At 37.8% G+C, this 14,274-nt stretch overlaps 1 protein-coding gene across 1 annotated transcript in view; it reads right to left on the bottom strand.

Moving 5' to 3' along the window:
• Window positions 1–14,274, bottom strand: part of Grxcr1 (glutaredoxin and cysteine rich domain containing 1) — a 107,422-nt gene that overhangs the window by 35,329 nt on the left and 57,819 nt on the right. The window contains exon 2 of the mRNA XM_027945308.3: window positions 7,590–7,832. Coding sequence (XP_027801109.2) covers window positions 7,590–7,832 — 243 coding nt within the window. The remainder of the gene's footprint in view (window positions 1–7,589; window positions 7,833–14,274) is intronic.

The following is a 14,274-nucleotide window of genomic DNA, read 5'->3' as shown; positions in this document are numbered from 1 at the left end:
TGGAATATTTAGTGTCTGCACGCCTCAAAAGTTCTCTCTCTTTAATTGACTCTGAGTTTCAGGAGTGAAAATTGAATTGTACATAAAGAGGTTACTGCTATTGACTTTTCATGTCATTGAATTAACAGCAGCTTCCAAAATATGAGATAAGGAAATTGTAGCCATAGTATTTCTGCATTTCTTCTATGAGCCTTAAGACTCGAGGGAAAAGATGACAAATAAATCTGTGACACTGCAGGTAAAGATATGATCAATGGACCCAAGGTATCACAAAATACTGTTTTTTATGCTGGAAAATTACTAAAGGAACAAGATGATGGTGTGCTGTTAGTGGAAATTTGAAGGGGACCTGGTACTTTGATTAAAATCTACAAAACTGGGCTTTCAATGCCAAACTGTCCCACAAACATTTCATGGGCTGATGAGGTATTAAAGCATTTAACTGACTTTGGTCAATCAAAAATATACAATCCTCCAAAATGAAAAGGCTTCAGATCTGTGAGCTCCCATTTAACATAGGCAAAAACCAGGATTAGATAATATCAAAATCCTGCACTTTAGTAGATCGTTACAGGAATTGTATGAGCACCCCTATGGCTTGATGTTAGTGTGCCTCTCATCAACACATGGGGTCTATTTCCATCTTGAATCTGGACTTCACTATGTGACCTGCTCTAATCAATGGGGAAAAGCAAATATGATACAAGCATCGTCTTGAAATGTGCTTGAGCATTGTGGTTTGCCTCTTTCAAACCCCTTAACCACCATTTAACATGTCCCAGACATTCTGCTCAAGAAGAGACTTAGAGAAAAACCTAAGGTGCCAATCTCAAGATATGTAACTGAAGTCATAATATGTCATTCAGCTCTGGCCAAGCCACCAGGAGACTACAGAGAGCAGCCAAATTCCACCAACATTGCAACCTATCGAAACAACTGTTTTCAGCCACTAAGATTTGAGTAGTTTGTTATATAACAAAAACTAACAAATACCGCTACATCTTAAACCTTAACCATGGTTTGTTCCAGTCCATGCTACTTTTCTTTGGTGATGAAGTTTGAGACATTTGATTAGTCATTAGCTTCCTGATCTAAGAAATGATACCAGCACCAGAAAGAAACTTGATCCTTGAGGCCTGAATCACTGCACAGTAACAACACACACGAGGGAAAAAAAACTTGGAAAAAGTGTAGTAAAATATATCCCAAAACCGTGAAGATATGGAATCTATCTTGAAAAACAATTCATGTGAAAGTTACATGAAAATTTTGACTTGTCCCAGATTCATTTGATCAAATGTATGGCATAGCTATTTAAAGTCAATCTGGGCTCCTTTATAGGAGGGATGGAAAACATTTTCAGGGAGATTGGCTCTGGATGCTATTAAAGACCATAGTAGAGAATAATTAAGATGTGGAGGTTCAAAACACCATGGAGTTAGAGTTTAGGGAACCACGTAGAAAACATGTCAATATTCTTGTAAAAAAAAAATAAAGTTAGTTATTAGAACAAAGAAACACTTTCTATTTATATTGCTCCAGGAAAAAGAATCGGGACCAATTCACAAGATTCACAACATGTGACATCCATTCAAAATGACCAAGAGGCTGTTGTGATTTGAGTGTAATCTGAATTCCCCTAAACATCCAAATGTAAATTTTGTTTCCTATGGTGATGGTACCAGGAGGTGCTGTGGATCTTTAAGAGGTGGAGCCTAGACCTTAGGTAATGTGGGTGTGCCTTCAAAGGGGATTATAGAACTGCAGTGTCTCCCAGACTCTCTCTGTCCAGGTTCAAGATATGACTGCTCCGCTTCCACATGCAGTCTTGCCATGATGTGCCTCCATCTGCCACAATCACCAGAATTAAGCTGATGCTGATGCCATATATTCAAGCCTTCAAAAGTATGAGCTAAATAAATCTTTCTTTTTAGAAGTTAGTGCCTCAGGCATTTCATCCTAGTTATGTGAAGCTAATTAATACAAGGAATAGAAGTAGAAGAATGTGACTCATAATGAGGAAAAGTATCAATCAATTAAATCATACTAGAATTAGCACAGATATTAGAATTACTAGACAAGGGAGTATGTTTCTGATCCCCAGCCCTTTCTCTTGCTCCCTCTCTCTCTCTGCTTCCTGGCTGCATCTCGATACCACAACATCCTCTCCACCATGATATTCTGTCTCACCACCAGCTGAAAGCAATGGAATGAGCCGACTGTGACCTGAAATCTCCGAAACTATGAGCCTAAATAAACTTTTCTTCCTTTGAGCTGTTATTCCCAGATATTTTGTCATAATGATGAAAATCAAGCTAACACAGTACTCCTTGGTATTTACCCAAAAGAGTTGAAAATTTATGTTTATAATAACCTTTACATTCATTTTTTATTTACTAGAGATGTATTCATTATTACCAAATTGTAGAAGCAACCAAGATGCCCTTCAGTTGGCAAATGCACAAATAAACTTTGGCACATCTAGACAATAAAATATTTCTCAGCATTAAAAAGAAATGAGCTATCCAGCCATGAAAAGACATGGAGGAAACTAAAATGCACATTACTGAATTTCAAAAAGCTAATCTAGAATCTATGTACTGTTTATTTCAACTTATACACCATTCTGGAAAAGGCAAAACTATGGAGATAGTAAAAAGATCAGTAGTTTCTTATAGTGGAAGCATGATTTTTTTAGATAGTACATGATTTTTTTAGTATAGTACCCTGAATGGTACTATAATGGTAGACATGTTATTATAAGTTTTTAATGGCATATGCAATTTTTTTTTTGCAGTGTTGGGAATCAAATCCAGGACCTTTTGCATGTTAGGTAGGTGTTCTACCCCCAAGCTGTGCTCACAATCCTTATCACTATAAGTTTATCCAAATTCTTAGAATGTACAATGTCAAAAGTAAACCATCAGGTAAATTATGGTCTTTGGGTAATAATGATGAGTCAATGTAGGTTCATCAGTTTAATGGATGTATCATTTGTTGGGGGGTGTGGATGATGGAGGAAGCTATACATGTGATCCAAGTTACATGAGAAATCTCTATAACTTCTGCTCAATTTTGCTATGAACTTAAAATTACTTCTTAAAAAATTGAGTCTATTTTTAAAAATCGAACTTATAAAGATAAAATTACCATGTCTGAGATAAAAAATAATATACTGCTGGGATTAACAGAATATTAGACATTATAGAAGATAAGATCAGGGACTGAGGAGATATAATAATAGAAACTACACAGAATGAAATGAATTGTGCTATGGAGCAAACTCCAGCAACCTATCCTCACATAAATGGAGCCCTTGAGGAAGAAGAGAAAAGGGAGGAGATGAGATGTTTGAAAAAATAATAGCTGAAAAGTTTCCAAATTTCACCAAAAAAAAAAAAAGGAAAAAAACACAAAGATAATATTCAAGAATCCTGTGAAATTTAGGCACACCAAAACAAAATTATTTTAAAACATATGATAATCAAGTAGGTCTGTTTACACCAGCATCACCAAAAAGAGGTGGGGAGTATGTTATACCACAATGTTATGAGATCACCATGTGATAGAACATTTTTAGCTTCCTTATAACCTTATGGTACCACCATGGTATATGTGGTCTGTCGTTAAACATCATTAAGTGGCACATGACTGTACATTCTGAATGAAGTAGTAGGTTCATGAGTATACACATTTGTTAAAACTTGTTGAATTATATACTTTTTGTTGTTGGAGACAGGGTCTCACTATATTTCCCAGGCTGGTCTCAAACTCCTCTGCTAAGGTGATCCTCCTGCCTTAGCTCCAGTGTGAGGACTATAGGTGTTGCCACTAGACAAGACTGGATTGTGTCCTTGAATGGATACAAGTCTAAACCCAATAAAGTTGCTTTTAAAATAATAAATGAAAACAGCATATCTGGCAGATGCTGTGATTTGGCTCACTCAGTAATCAATCCAGTTTTGTTCCAGAAGTTCTTATTGTACTTCAGAGGCTAGAAAACCAAAAAGCATATTTTCCAGATTCTCTCATGTTAAGCGTGGGGCCTATTTAGTAAACTTACTTATATTTAGGAATAGAGTTGAGTATTGGGAAGGGCAGAGAACAAATAGCCCTTTCTGCTGGTGTGAGTCACAGCCAAGGCAGTGAGTCTCTGGAGCTGGTCCATGCTTCTTGATGCAGGCAGGAGCTGCCTTGGGGATCCATCTCAGCTGAAAAGTTTTGTGAGTAGTCCTTAGAAATGGGCTAGACTCTATTTCTAGTCCATAAATTAGTTATGCTCAATAATAATTACCTTCTTTCTTCAATGGAACAATACAGTACTTTAAATAGATGGGGAAATATCACAGTCACAATATCAGCTAGTATAAGACACTTATCAATGGTCCTTCTATGACTCACTGATACCAGACACTCCACTTAAGTACTTTCTGTTTATAGCTCCATCCACTGAAGTTTTCATGGATTTCCACTGTAGACTTCTGTGGTTGGTCCAGACATATCATCATTTCTGACGTATTTCCTAATACAATTTCTAAGAATTTTTGTCTAAACTATTGGATCTTTTTGTGGAAATATTTTCCAATGCCAAAACAACAGAACAGTGGATCTAAGCCCATTCCAACCTGAATTCCTCTCTCCCCACATTGCAGCATTGCAAGGCAGTGTTGATTTGTCTTCTAAAGCAATTCCTTTCCTTTGACTGTTCCCATCTTTAGTTTTAAGTTTGGTGGAGGACGAGAGTCAGGAAAACGAGCTTCGCTTCCTTGTCAGTTCTTCTGTTCTTTCTCATTAAACTCCTTGTCTTCACTTGGAGGAAGATAACTGGCTTCCTCCAGCGCCAGACTCCTGGGGTGAGTAGCAAGAACAGTAGGACGGTGAAGGAGGTGCAAAATGTTCTCCTGCTGTCCCAATCCCCTCCACGTGTCCCTTGCCTCTGCTTCCAGGTGCCGCTCATTCTGTTTCTATCTATTCACTTCATTTTCTAAAGAAAACTATTGTCTAGATGATTCACACATTTCGAATTTTCTCACCCATCTAAATGTAAACTCAATCAAATAGCTTCATGTGACTGTTGAAAACATCACAAATGTTAGGGAAATTACCAACATCACTTTAGTTTCCTAAAAGCCATGTTTCACCACATGCCAAAACCCAGCAGAGGGCATCCTTCCATTTCAGATGCATGAGCAGCAGGAAAAAGGCTCCACAATGCCAGCACTGGATTCCTTGACAACTGAACACTGGGATTTCAATAATGGGGCTGTTGTAGTTGACGGGGAGGTATGTTTTATAAGTCATTTTTTATCATATAAGTTATCATTTGCCATTTTGAATTGTAGGTTTAGCAGTAACACAAAACTAAAAGGAGAACAAAAAAAAAAAATCTGTTTCTGGACTCTTTCCAGGTTTGGAGCACTGGATTCAAATTGCATTATCAGGGAGGTTGCACCTGCATGACACTTTCACCCTAAGTTTACTAAGTGTGCAAATAAAGTGATCACAGAGAAAAGGCAATTGAGAGGGGAACATGTGCCTGACCTCATTGGTCCACTGCACTTTTTCATCCCCCCAGCTGAAAGAGCAGGACAGGCATTACAGCCTGTTATAGTGTCTCAGAAGAAGGAAGGAAGGAAGTCTGAGGTTTCTGGATGGGAACAGGCATGGTCAAGAGCAGTCTATAGGGTGGGGTCAACCTGTGTGTGAGGTTTCGTACAAATCCAATGAGAAATATCTTATCTTGTCAGAATTTTTCCTGAGTTGAAAGATAAATGCCTATAGCCCTGGTAAGTTATATTCTCCCTGATGTAATTGAGTTTATCAGATCCTTTCTTTATGGATGAAAGTCAGGAGGGGGAGGAAAGAACATGAGAAAGCAATGCAGCATAATTCACCCATCCTGTCAACACAGCCTTATTTGGGCACCCAATTAGTGCCTAGCCTACTGGGAGCATTAAGACAGAATCATCAAAGAGTCAAAAACCCTTTTCCTCCAGATGATGTTCCAGAAAGCAGGGGTTTGGAATGTCAAATCTAACATTGTGTCATGGCCCTGCCTCTTGGCTAGCTTTGTCACTTAAAGCAGAGAAATTAATTTTTTCTTTTGCAAAACAAGGATTATCATTAGTATTTCTTGAAAACACAATTTGTTAAACAGGCATAGAAACTAAGTACTTATATGTACTATCTCATAAAATCCTTACCATCAGCCTGTGAGATAAGCTCTATTATTATTCTCATTTTGTAAATGAGGAAACCAACAAGCAGTCACAAGTTAAATATCAGAACAGGAATTTTAATAAGGCTGCCTACCCAATACCAGTGTTCCCCTCTTAACCAGTATGCTGTCCAAGTTATCCTGAGGATTAGATAACTGGTGGAAACACGAGGGTACAGAATAGTGTTATTATTATTATTATTATCATTAGTTTTTATCACTATTATTATGGTTTCCTGTAGCCTAAGGGTATATATTGAAATACACTAAAAACAGGATCAATACTTCAAATCAAAATTACTGTACTCCAAAATGTAGCTGATGCCCTTTGGTTAAAATAAGAGTGCTTAATGTCCTCACTATGGAATCACAGCTGCTTGGCATTTACCTTTCCATAAGATGAAGGGCTGCCTCTAACAGGTATGGCTGTAGATGAGATATGAGAACACACATTCCCCGAAACAAAACACAATCCTCTCCTGCTCTGGATTTCTCCATCTCCTCTGGAAAGCTAAAGGTTAAAGTCAGAAGCTAGACAAAACCAAGGTGCAAGTACCCTTCACAGTCTCCGTTCTATGATAAAGGATCATGTCCTCTGATGCAGCTCTCAGTGGGTGCTGGTGTCCCTTGGTGCTGTCTCCTTTTCCAGACCGCACTTCCCCAAGCCCTTGCCTTGGGCTTCTTACCCAAGCGTGCTCACAGATCAATGGGGTTAATTACACTTAAAAGTATTATTCAAAGAGAAATGAGTTGGACATATTTTGTTGCCTGCTCTGAGAGTTCTCTCTGCTTACTGCAAGCCTGAATTTATGTTTCACACTGCACTACAAAAACCAAGAATAATTTTAATGATTTATTATTTCAATAATAATTTATTTTTTTTAAATTATTATTTTGATAATAAACAAGCAGATAAAATTCAGATCCCAGGCTCCATTTCCTATCTATCTCATTTCAAGATTGTCATCTCAGGTTCATTGGGAAAGAAACTGGGTGTTTGATAATAGGGTATTAAGAGAACACAAATGCATAAGCCTCTCATTTTTCTTATTTGTAATGAAAGAAAAGGTAGTTTTATACCACATCAATCTTCACACTGCAAAATTCAAGTAACCTGAACATTTAAAAAATGTATTCAAAAATGCAATTTCATGCTGATTTTATGTCACTGTACTTTTGTAAGGCTGAACACGGTAGCAGCACATCATTTGGGACAGACATAAATGCTTCAATCCCTTTGGTTAGAGCTTCAAAAAATATCAAGTGTCCCGGTAGTTATGTTGCAAGTCATCTTGTTAGATAAGCTTACATATTTCTCTCAGCACTGTTTGGGGTCTATGACAAAGGATCTCTTCCTTGGCTGAGTACTTACCCCGAGATAATTGCCATCAATGAACACCACGGGGAGGGACGGAGCTTCCGAAACTCGCCGGCACCTTTCATCTAACTCTTTTCCATATTCACCATTCAGAGCTATGTTTTTCTCTTCAAATTTTACTCGATGGTTTTGGAAGATCTTTCTAACCAGTTCACATCTCTCGAAGGTTGTCCTCACCACTCGAAGACAAGTGGTATAAATCACTACGCGGTCAAATTCTAGGTCAGTTGATGGTTGCTGAAGGGGAAAAAAATGCAGTGTAAACACATTTCTTTTACTTTCCCACATCTTATTATCATCAGACAATTAGCAAGTGTATTATACAAACAACATGCAATAAAAGTTGAATGGGTACCTTATTTATAAAGACTTGTGTTTTTTTTTTTTTAAGTTGGAACATTTGTAATTGAGATAGGACTACTATCATTTAAATGACACACTATAATTTCTTTCCTTTCAAGTAATGTCCTATCTGAAGATTGGCAAAGTCTCAAACAAGATGCAACATGGTGAAATAAGGAACGGCTGAATTATTTCTGATGTTTTCTAGCAATTTCTATATCTGTGCCTTAAACGCAAAGTATACTGAATAGGAAAGTTTAGAAGTTTTAACCAGTTGGAAATTCTTTTACATATCAACTTAGTGAATTTTCATTGTCTTTTGAGCCAGGCTTTCCTGGGAATAATAGGAGCTCCCTCATAAGGTGAAATAGCACAATACAGGTAAATGTGCTCTATTGAGTGACAGGGCGGCAAGGTGCAGTCTCTGCCACAAGGAATAGTGATTGACTGGACCAGAAAGGGAGTTCACAGAAGCCAACAGAAGTGAGCCCAGAGTTGCAGCCAGGTACCTAAACAAAACAAACAAAAAAGAATTCAGACATCAAGAAAGTGTAGGAAAGCAACATTCAAAACTAAGGCAAATAGTGCCTTATGGAAGAATCTCTGTTTCCTGCTAAATCAGGAATCAGTTACTGCTGGCCTGGGAAACTCCACAGCACTGCTAGAGTGAGCTATGGGGCCATACTGGGGCAATGCCAGCAGGAAAGCTCCTGTTTGTCCTTATCACGGGCTTACTGAAAGAGACTGAATAGGATATAACTATACCCTGAGGCCAAGAAATACTTGAGAATCCACAGGGCTGTGGTTGTTAAAAATGTAGCCTGATAGTGTGTCATGTAACTATGTTGTATATCAACATAATTTTTTAAAGTTTCCATCCTAAACCTCAAATCATGTAATTAAAAATTTGCCTGTTTGTTTGTGACCTAATTGTGATTCTTTTATTAATAAAAGGTAATAGGAAAAGACCCTTTATTAGGCTGATGGCCAGACCTACATTTAATTTTCCTGCATTCTATGAGAAGTATTAAAATACCAGAGTATTAAAAGATATGAGGTATTTTATTGATAAATCTATCCTTCAAAAGGAATGCACTTTAGGATATCATCATTTTGATGTGAATCGTGTAAATGTTGATAATATGCTGTTTATTATACATTTAGTGTTTCAAGATATTCACTGAATTGCCTTTTTGCCCATGTGTATTATGTAGTCTATTTGGAATTTTATTTTAAATAATGACATTAAAAGAGTAGTTTAGGTAGAGAAATACTAGTGAATGTTAATTGTCTCTCCAGCTGTATTTATGGGTGTTAGTTCAACTGCTTTGCTGGTTGCAAAGTTGTATTATCAAAGTAAAGTGTATTTGTAAACTGTATGGAACTAAAAATTAGTAATAAAACCATTTTCTTAAAAAAATAAGAAAAATATAGCCATATAATTTGCTATATCCCCATGAAGTCAAAACCTTGATCAGAAATCATTTCACACAGCTAAATACCAAACCAGCCACATTAACCATCACTACTTTGTATTTAAAGAAATCATATCATCTGCTAAGATAGATACAAATGCACGGAACTAAGAACATCTAATGTTATGAAGATGTCAATACAATGATCTCTACTTTGTGGAGAAAAAAGAACAGGTTTTTTTTTTTTTTTCTCTAACAATAAAATCTATTCAAGATGTAAGAATCATTTCTTCCCTCAACAGAATATAGATGTTAAGTTAAAAACCCAGAGACCTGTAGGGGCTAAACAGGTGTCACAAATACAAAAGCAGGTCAGGACTAATAGAGAAATTAGGGACAGACAGGAAAATGGCATCCATAAGAGACAAACATTACACAGCTTCAGGCAATTGTTGGCTTGCATACATGTGACCCCCATGTGGTTAGACATGATTTATTTTATATAGAAATTAAAATCTAGATTTCTGTAGGAAATGTTCTGATTTCTGAATGGTTATACCTAATTAAAAATGTTTTAAAAGACCAATTGGACCAATAAATGTCCTCTTTTCCATTACTATAACAAAATACTTGAGATAATCAACTTATGAAAGAGAAAAGGCTTATTTTGGCTAACAATTTTGGAGGTTTCAGTTCATGATTGTATGGCCCCATTTATTTGAGTATGTGGCAAAGCAGCAGATCATGGCAGAAGTATGTAGTGAAAGAAAACTCACTTCTTGGCCAAGAAGCAAAAGACAGCAAGAAGGACATGCTCCCAATGACCTCAAGACCTCTTATCAGGCCCTACTTTTAAAGATTTTACCACCTCTCTCTACTGCCCCCTTGGAGAATGAAACGTTAACACATGGGCCTTTGGATTACATTCTGGATCCAAACTATAGCATGGCATAAACTGCCAATCTATTTCCACTAGAGAGCATGGGCTTGAAAATCAGATAAACCTAGGCTCCGTCCCCAGCCATCTGTTCTTCTAAAGAAGAAGCACAGGGGGCTGGGGATGTGGCTCAAGCGGTAGTGCGCTCTCCTGGCATGCGTGCGGCCCGGGTTCGATCCTCAGCACCACATACAAAGATGTTGTGTCCGACGAAAACTGAAAAATAAATATTAAAAAATTCCCTCTCTCTCTCTCTCTAGAAAAAAAAGAAGAAGAAGAAGAAGAAGAAGAAGAAGAAGAAGAAGCACAGGAACTAAAGGAAGCACATGAACTCCTCATTTGAAAATGTGATAATAACAAAAGCAACCTAACAGGGTTTCTGAGAAGATTAAGTAAGAGAGACTATGAAAACAGCTATTGTAGGGGCTTGAAAGATAGTGGTGCTCAATACAGAAAAATACTAAACTTCACACCATGAGATTTTGCAGTTCAAACTTGAACAAAAATAAGTCTGTGGAAAAGACCAAGATAACTGATGACACAAAGATGGATTCTTACTCTGCTTAGATTAAGAAGCACTAATTTTAAGAGGAAGCAACCAAACACCCTCAGAGTCCCTGGCTCTTCTCCATGCTCACAGTCACAAGTAAGTGAAGCACCAGGCTCAATGGGGACCTGGCAGTTTGTGGAAGAGCATGGGTGTTCTCCTTCATCTGATCCTGTTGAGATTGTTTTACTTCTTCTTCCTCTACAATTTACTTCTCCTTCACCTTCTTTTTTTATTCTTACTTAAATGCTCTAGCTAGGACTTCCAGGAATGCTTGAGTAGAAATGGTGAGACTAGACAATCTTGCCATGTACAGATCTTACCTATCAGGAGGCTAGCTGTGAGCTTTTCATGAGTGGCCTTTGTTAATGGTGAAGAATTTTCTTTCTTAATTCTATTTTATTGAGATTCTTGTATCATGAAAGGACATTGAACTAGATGCATTACATTTTGAAGAACTATGTTATGATTACATAGCTTGAAAGACAAAGTGGATTTATGTCCATTTAAAATAATGCCTATGGGCTAGGGTTGTGGCTCAGCAGTAGAGCGCTCACCTAGCACATGCGAGATGCTGGGTTTGATCCTCAGCACCACATAAAAATAAATAAATAAAATAAAGGTATTGTGTCCAACTACAACTAAAAACAATACTTAAGAAAACAAAATAAAATAATGCCTAGTCATTCATTCAGCAAATTTATTTGCCAAACACAGTGCTGGGCAATAGGTATATAATAATGTGCAATAATATAGTTCCTTATCAACATGAAGCTCAGAGTATAAAATAATAATAAACTGAACAATTACATAAGTATGGAATTATAAACTGTTAAGTACCATAAAAGAAATGTATAATTAGAACATTTTGCAGCAGTGCTGTCTCTTCTTATCTTAGAAGACAAGAAAGGGTTTTTTGAGTTCAGATTGCAAGCACAGGAAAGAGTCACAGAAATTAACTAGAGACCATGGGAAGAAGGTAGCTTCTCTGAAATTCTTCAAAGGTCATTTCCTGAAACAGAGAGGAAAAAAAAATAGGAAAAAAAATGTACTAAATTAGCCTAGACAGATATGCAGGGCCAATATCATGTTGTATTTGATCGAGACTTTAAAGATCTAGAACAACGGGAAATTCCTAAAGGTTTCTATGGAGGATGACAGAGGCTGCACTGAATGAGGTTTACATTTCAAAAAAGATGAATGGAGAAGGGCCAGCATATGTAGTTGCACACAATGTGCACTGCAAAGCCCTAGATAGTGCTGGAAGAATCACAGTCTAAATAAATGATTTGCCCAGAGTTGTGAGTCCACATTTTTGTGCAATCATACTCAGTCTCGTCGCTCACCCCCTTGCCTAAGAACCATATTGAATGTGGGGCAAAGGTAGCATAGAAAGTATGGCTGTGTATTAAATGGGGTATCCAATATAATGTCCTAAAAAATATCTTATTGTACATTTTTTATATGGTGTGAAGTAGGTTTTCCTAGAGGTAGAGGTAGATCAGATGATTCCGCTAGATCTTTTCCAGTTTTATAATATGAATTTTAAAAGATATTGTCTTCTTGGGAGGAAAAAAAAATCCTCTTCTACATTTGTTCCATTTTCTTTCCCTCAACAGATTTGTCAAAGCATCTGGCCAGAAATCTAAAAATAGCTTCTGGATGGCTCGCCTTTCCTCTTCTGGCTTCCTGGGGGTTACCATGGGAATAGTGTAATGAGGGGTGGAAGCAGGTGAGCAGCCAGAGAAGCCACTGGGATTGCAGCCTGCTGCTTCTCAGAGAGCCACCGAGAGGGTGATAAAGGCAGACCATTTCCTCTTCTCGGTTGATTAAAAAGATGAATCAGGGAGGCCTGGAAGCCTCACAACAACCTGCAGCAAACACACATGGATCAGGATGGAAATTGCTAAAAATGAGAATAAAAGTACCAAAAGCTGACCTATGTCCTCAGTCTGCCTTCACCCTGCAATGATGGCCCCTGTGAAACAGTAAGTCCTTCCATCACCCAATCATCTAAGACAATTTTGAAGGCTTCGCCCTTACTGGAACTGCCCCTGGAATTCAGGCCAAGAATTAGTCCCCACAAGTCCCTCACAGAGGAGCAGAGCAGAGCAGGTTCAGCAAACCCAGTGGGTTATTCCCACTTCAGCCTGGCCCAGTTCTCTGGAAGAGGTCTCTGAAATTTGCCCATGCATATCCTTAAATCAAGGACTTAGAAATTCCCAGACATCTCCAGGAATTCTAATCTCAAGGGGAAAAAAATTTAATAAAAATTTTTTAAAGTTTTTGAATATCAGTGGAAGACATAATGTTAATCCCTTTGTATTCATTTAATCCTCGCAATAACTTACATGATGTTCCTGTCTTCATTAATAGATCTAAAAACCTGGGCTCAGAAATGAACCTTAACAAGGTGACAGTTAAATAAAGTAAGGCCAAGTTATCGAACCCAGAAGCACACCCTCCCAAAGTCTGTGAGCTCCAAGCTGAGCCTCTGAACCCCTGTTGTTTAGCTGTCAGCTCCCCACAACTAATTTACACACTGCAGGAGGTGGAATCCATTGCCACAAGATAGAGATAAGAGCTATGATTATAGAGGTTTGCCTTTTACTGAATTATGCTACCACATTTAACAGTAAGATACAACACACAAGGGGCACTTTAAACAATTTGTTTGTTGAGTTTCAAAAAACTCCTTTGAGATAGATAGATAAGGTGTAGGGATCTTTTCTGGTCCTCCTGAAGGCCAAAGAGGCAAAGTGATTGACTCAGAGTCTGACTCAGAATCATGTCAGGAAGCAATTGGGACCAGACCCAGATTTCCCGATTGCCAAGCAACAGGCCAACCTGGCTCCAGGGTACAATTTTAAGAACCAGGCCCACGCCAGTGGATGCAGGGCTGTGGGCCCTTGCAAGGGTGGGCAAGGAATTTTTATATCTGTTGCTCTCTCTCCTTCTCTGTGCTATTCTGAACCCTGTAGATAAATGTGTATCCTGAGTGCTTCTTGATGTTCAATAGCTAAATAAACCTCTGCCCACCTTGCTCTCAAATCACTTTGAATTCTCATTCTTGAATGTAACATGATTTGAAAGCCCACTTCACTACACAGGTTCCTTTCTTAGCTTATTTCCATTGCAACCGTTTTTTTTTGTTTGTTTGTTTTGTTTTCATTCAGTCCTAAATGAGAGCCATGATCTTCTATGCTGCACGCCCCTTCCCACACTTGGAATGCAAAACATGTTTTATGTTTTATGTCTCCTCATAAGAAAGAAGTTTTAAAAATAATTACAATATCATTTATTGCATGATGACTGCATGTTCTAGATGCAGTTCTAGAGACTTCAAATTGGGATTCACATGTTTTTTTCTTTATTCCCATAAGCAATGAGTATTATGATACAGATTTTACAGATGAAAAAATGATGGTGCAGAAATAA

The sequence above is a fragment of the Marmota flaviventris genome, chromosome 7 (assembly GCF_047511675.1).
Source record: "Marmota flaviventris isolate mMarFla1 chromosome 7, mMarFla1.hap1, whole genome shotgun sequence".
Lineage (NCBI taxonomy): Eukaryota > Metazoa > Chordata > Mammalia > Rodentia > Sciuridae > Marmota > Marmota flaviventris.
This window is presented reverse-complemented; position numbering and strand designations above follow the sequence as displayed.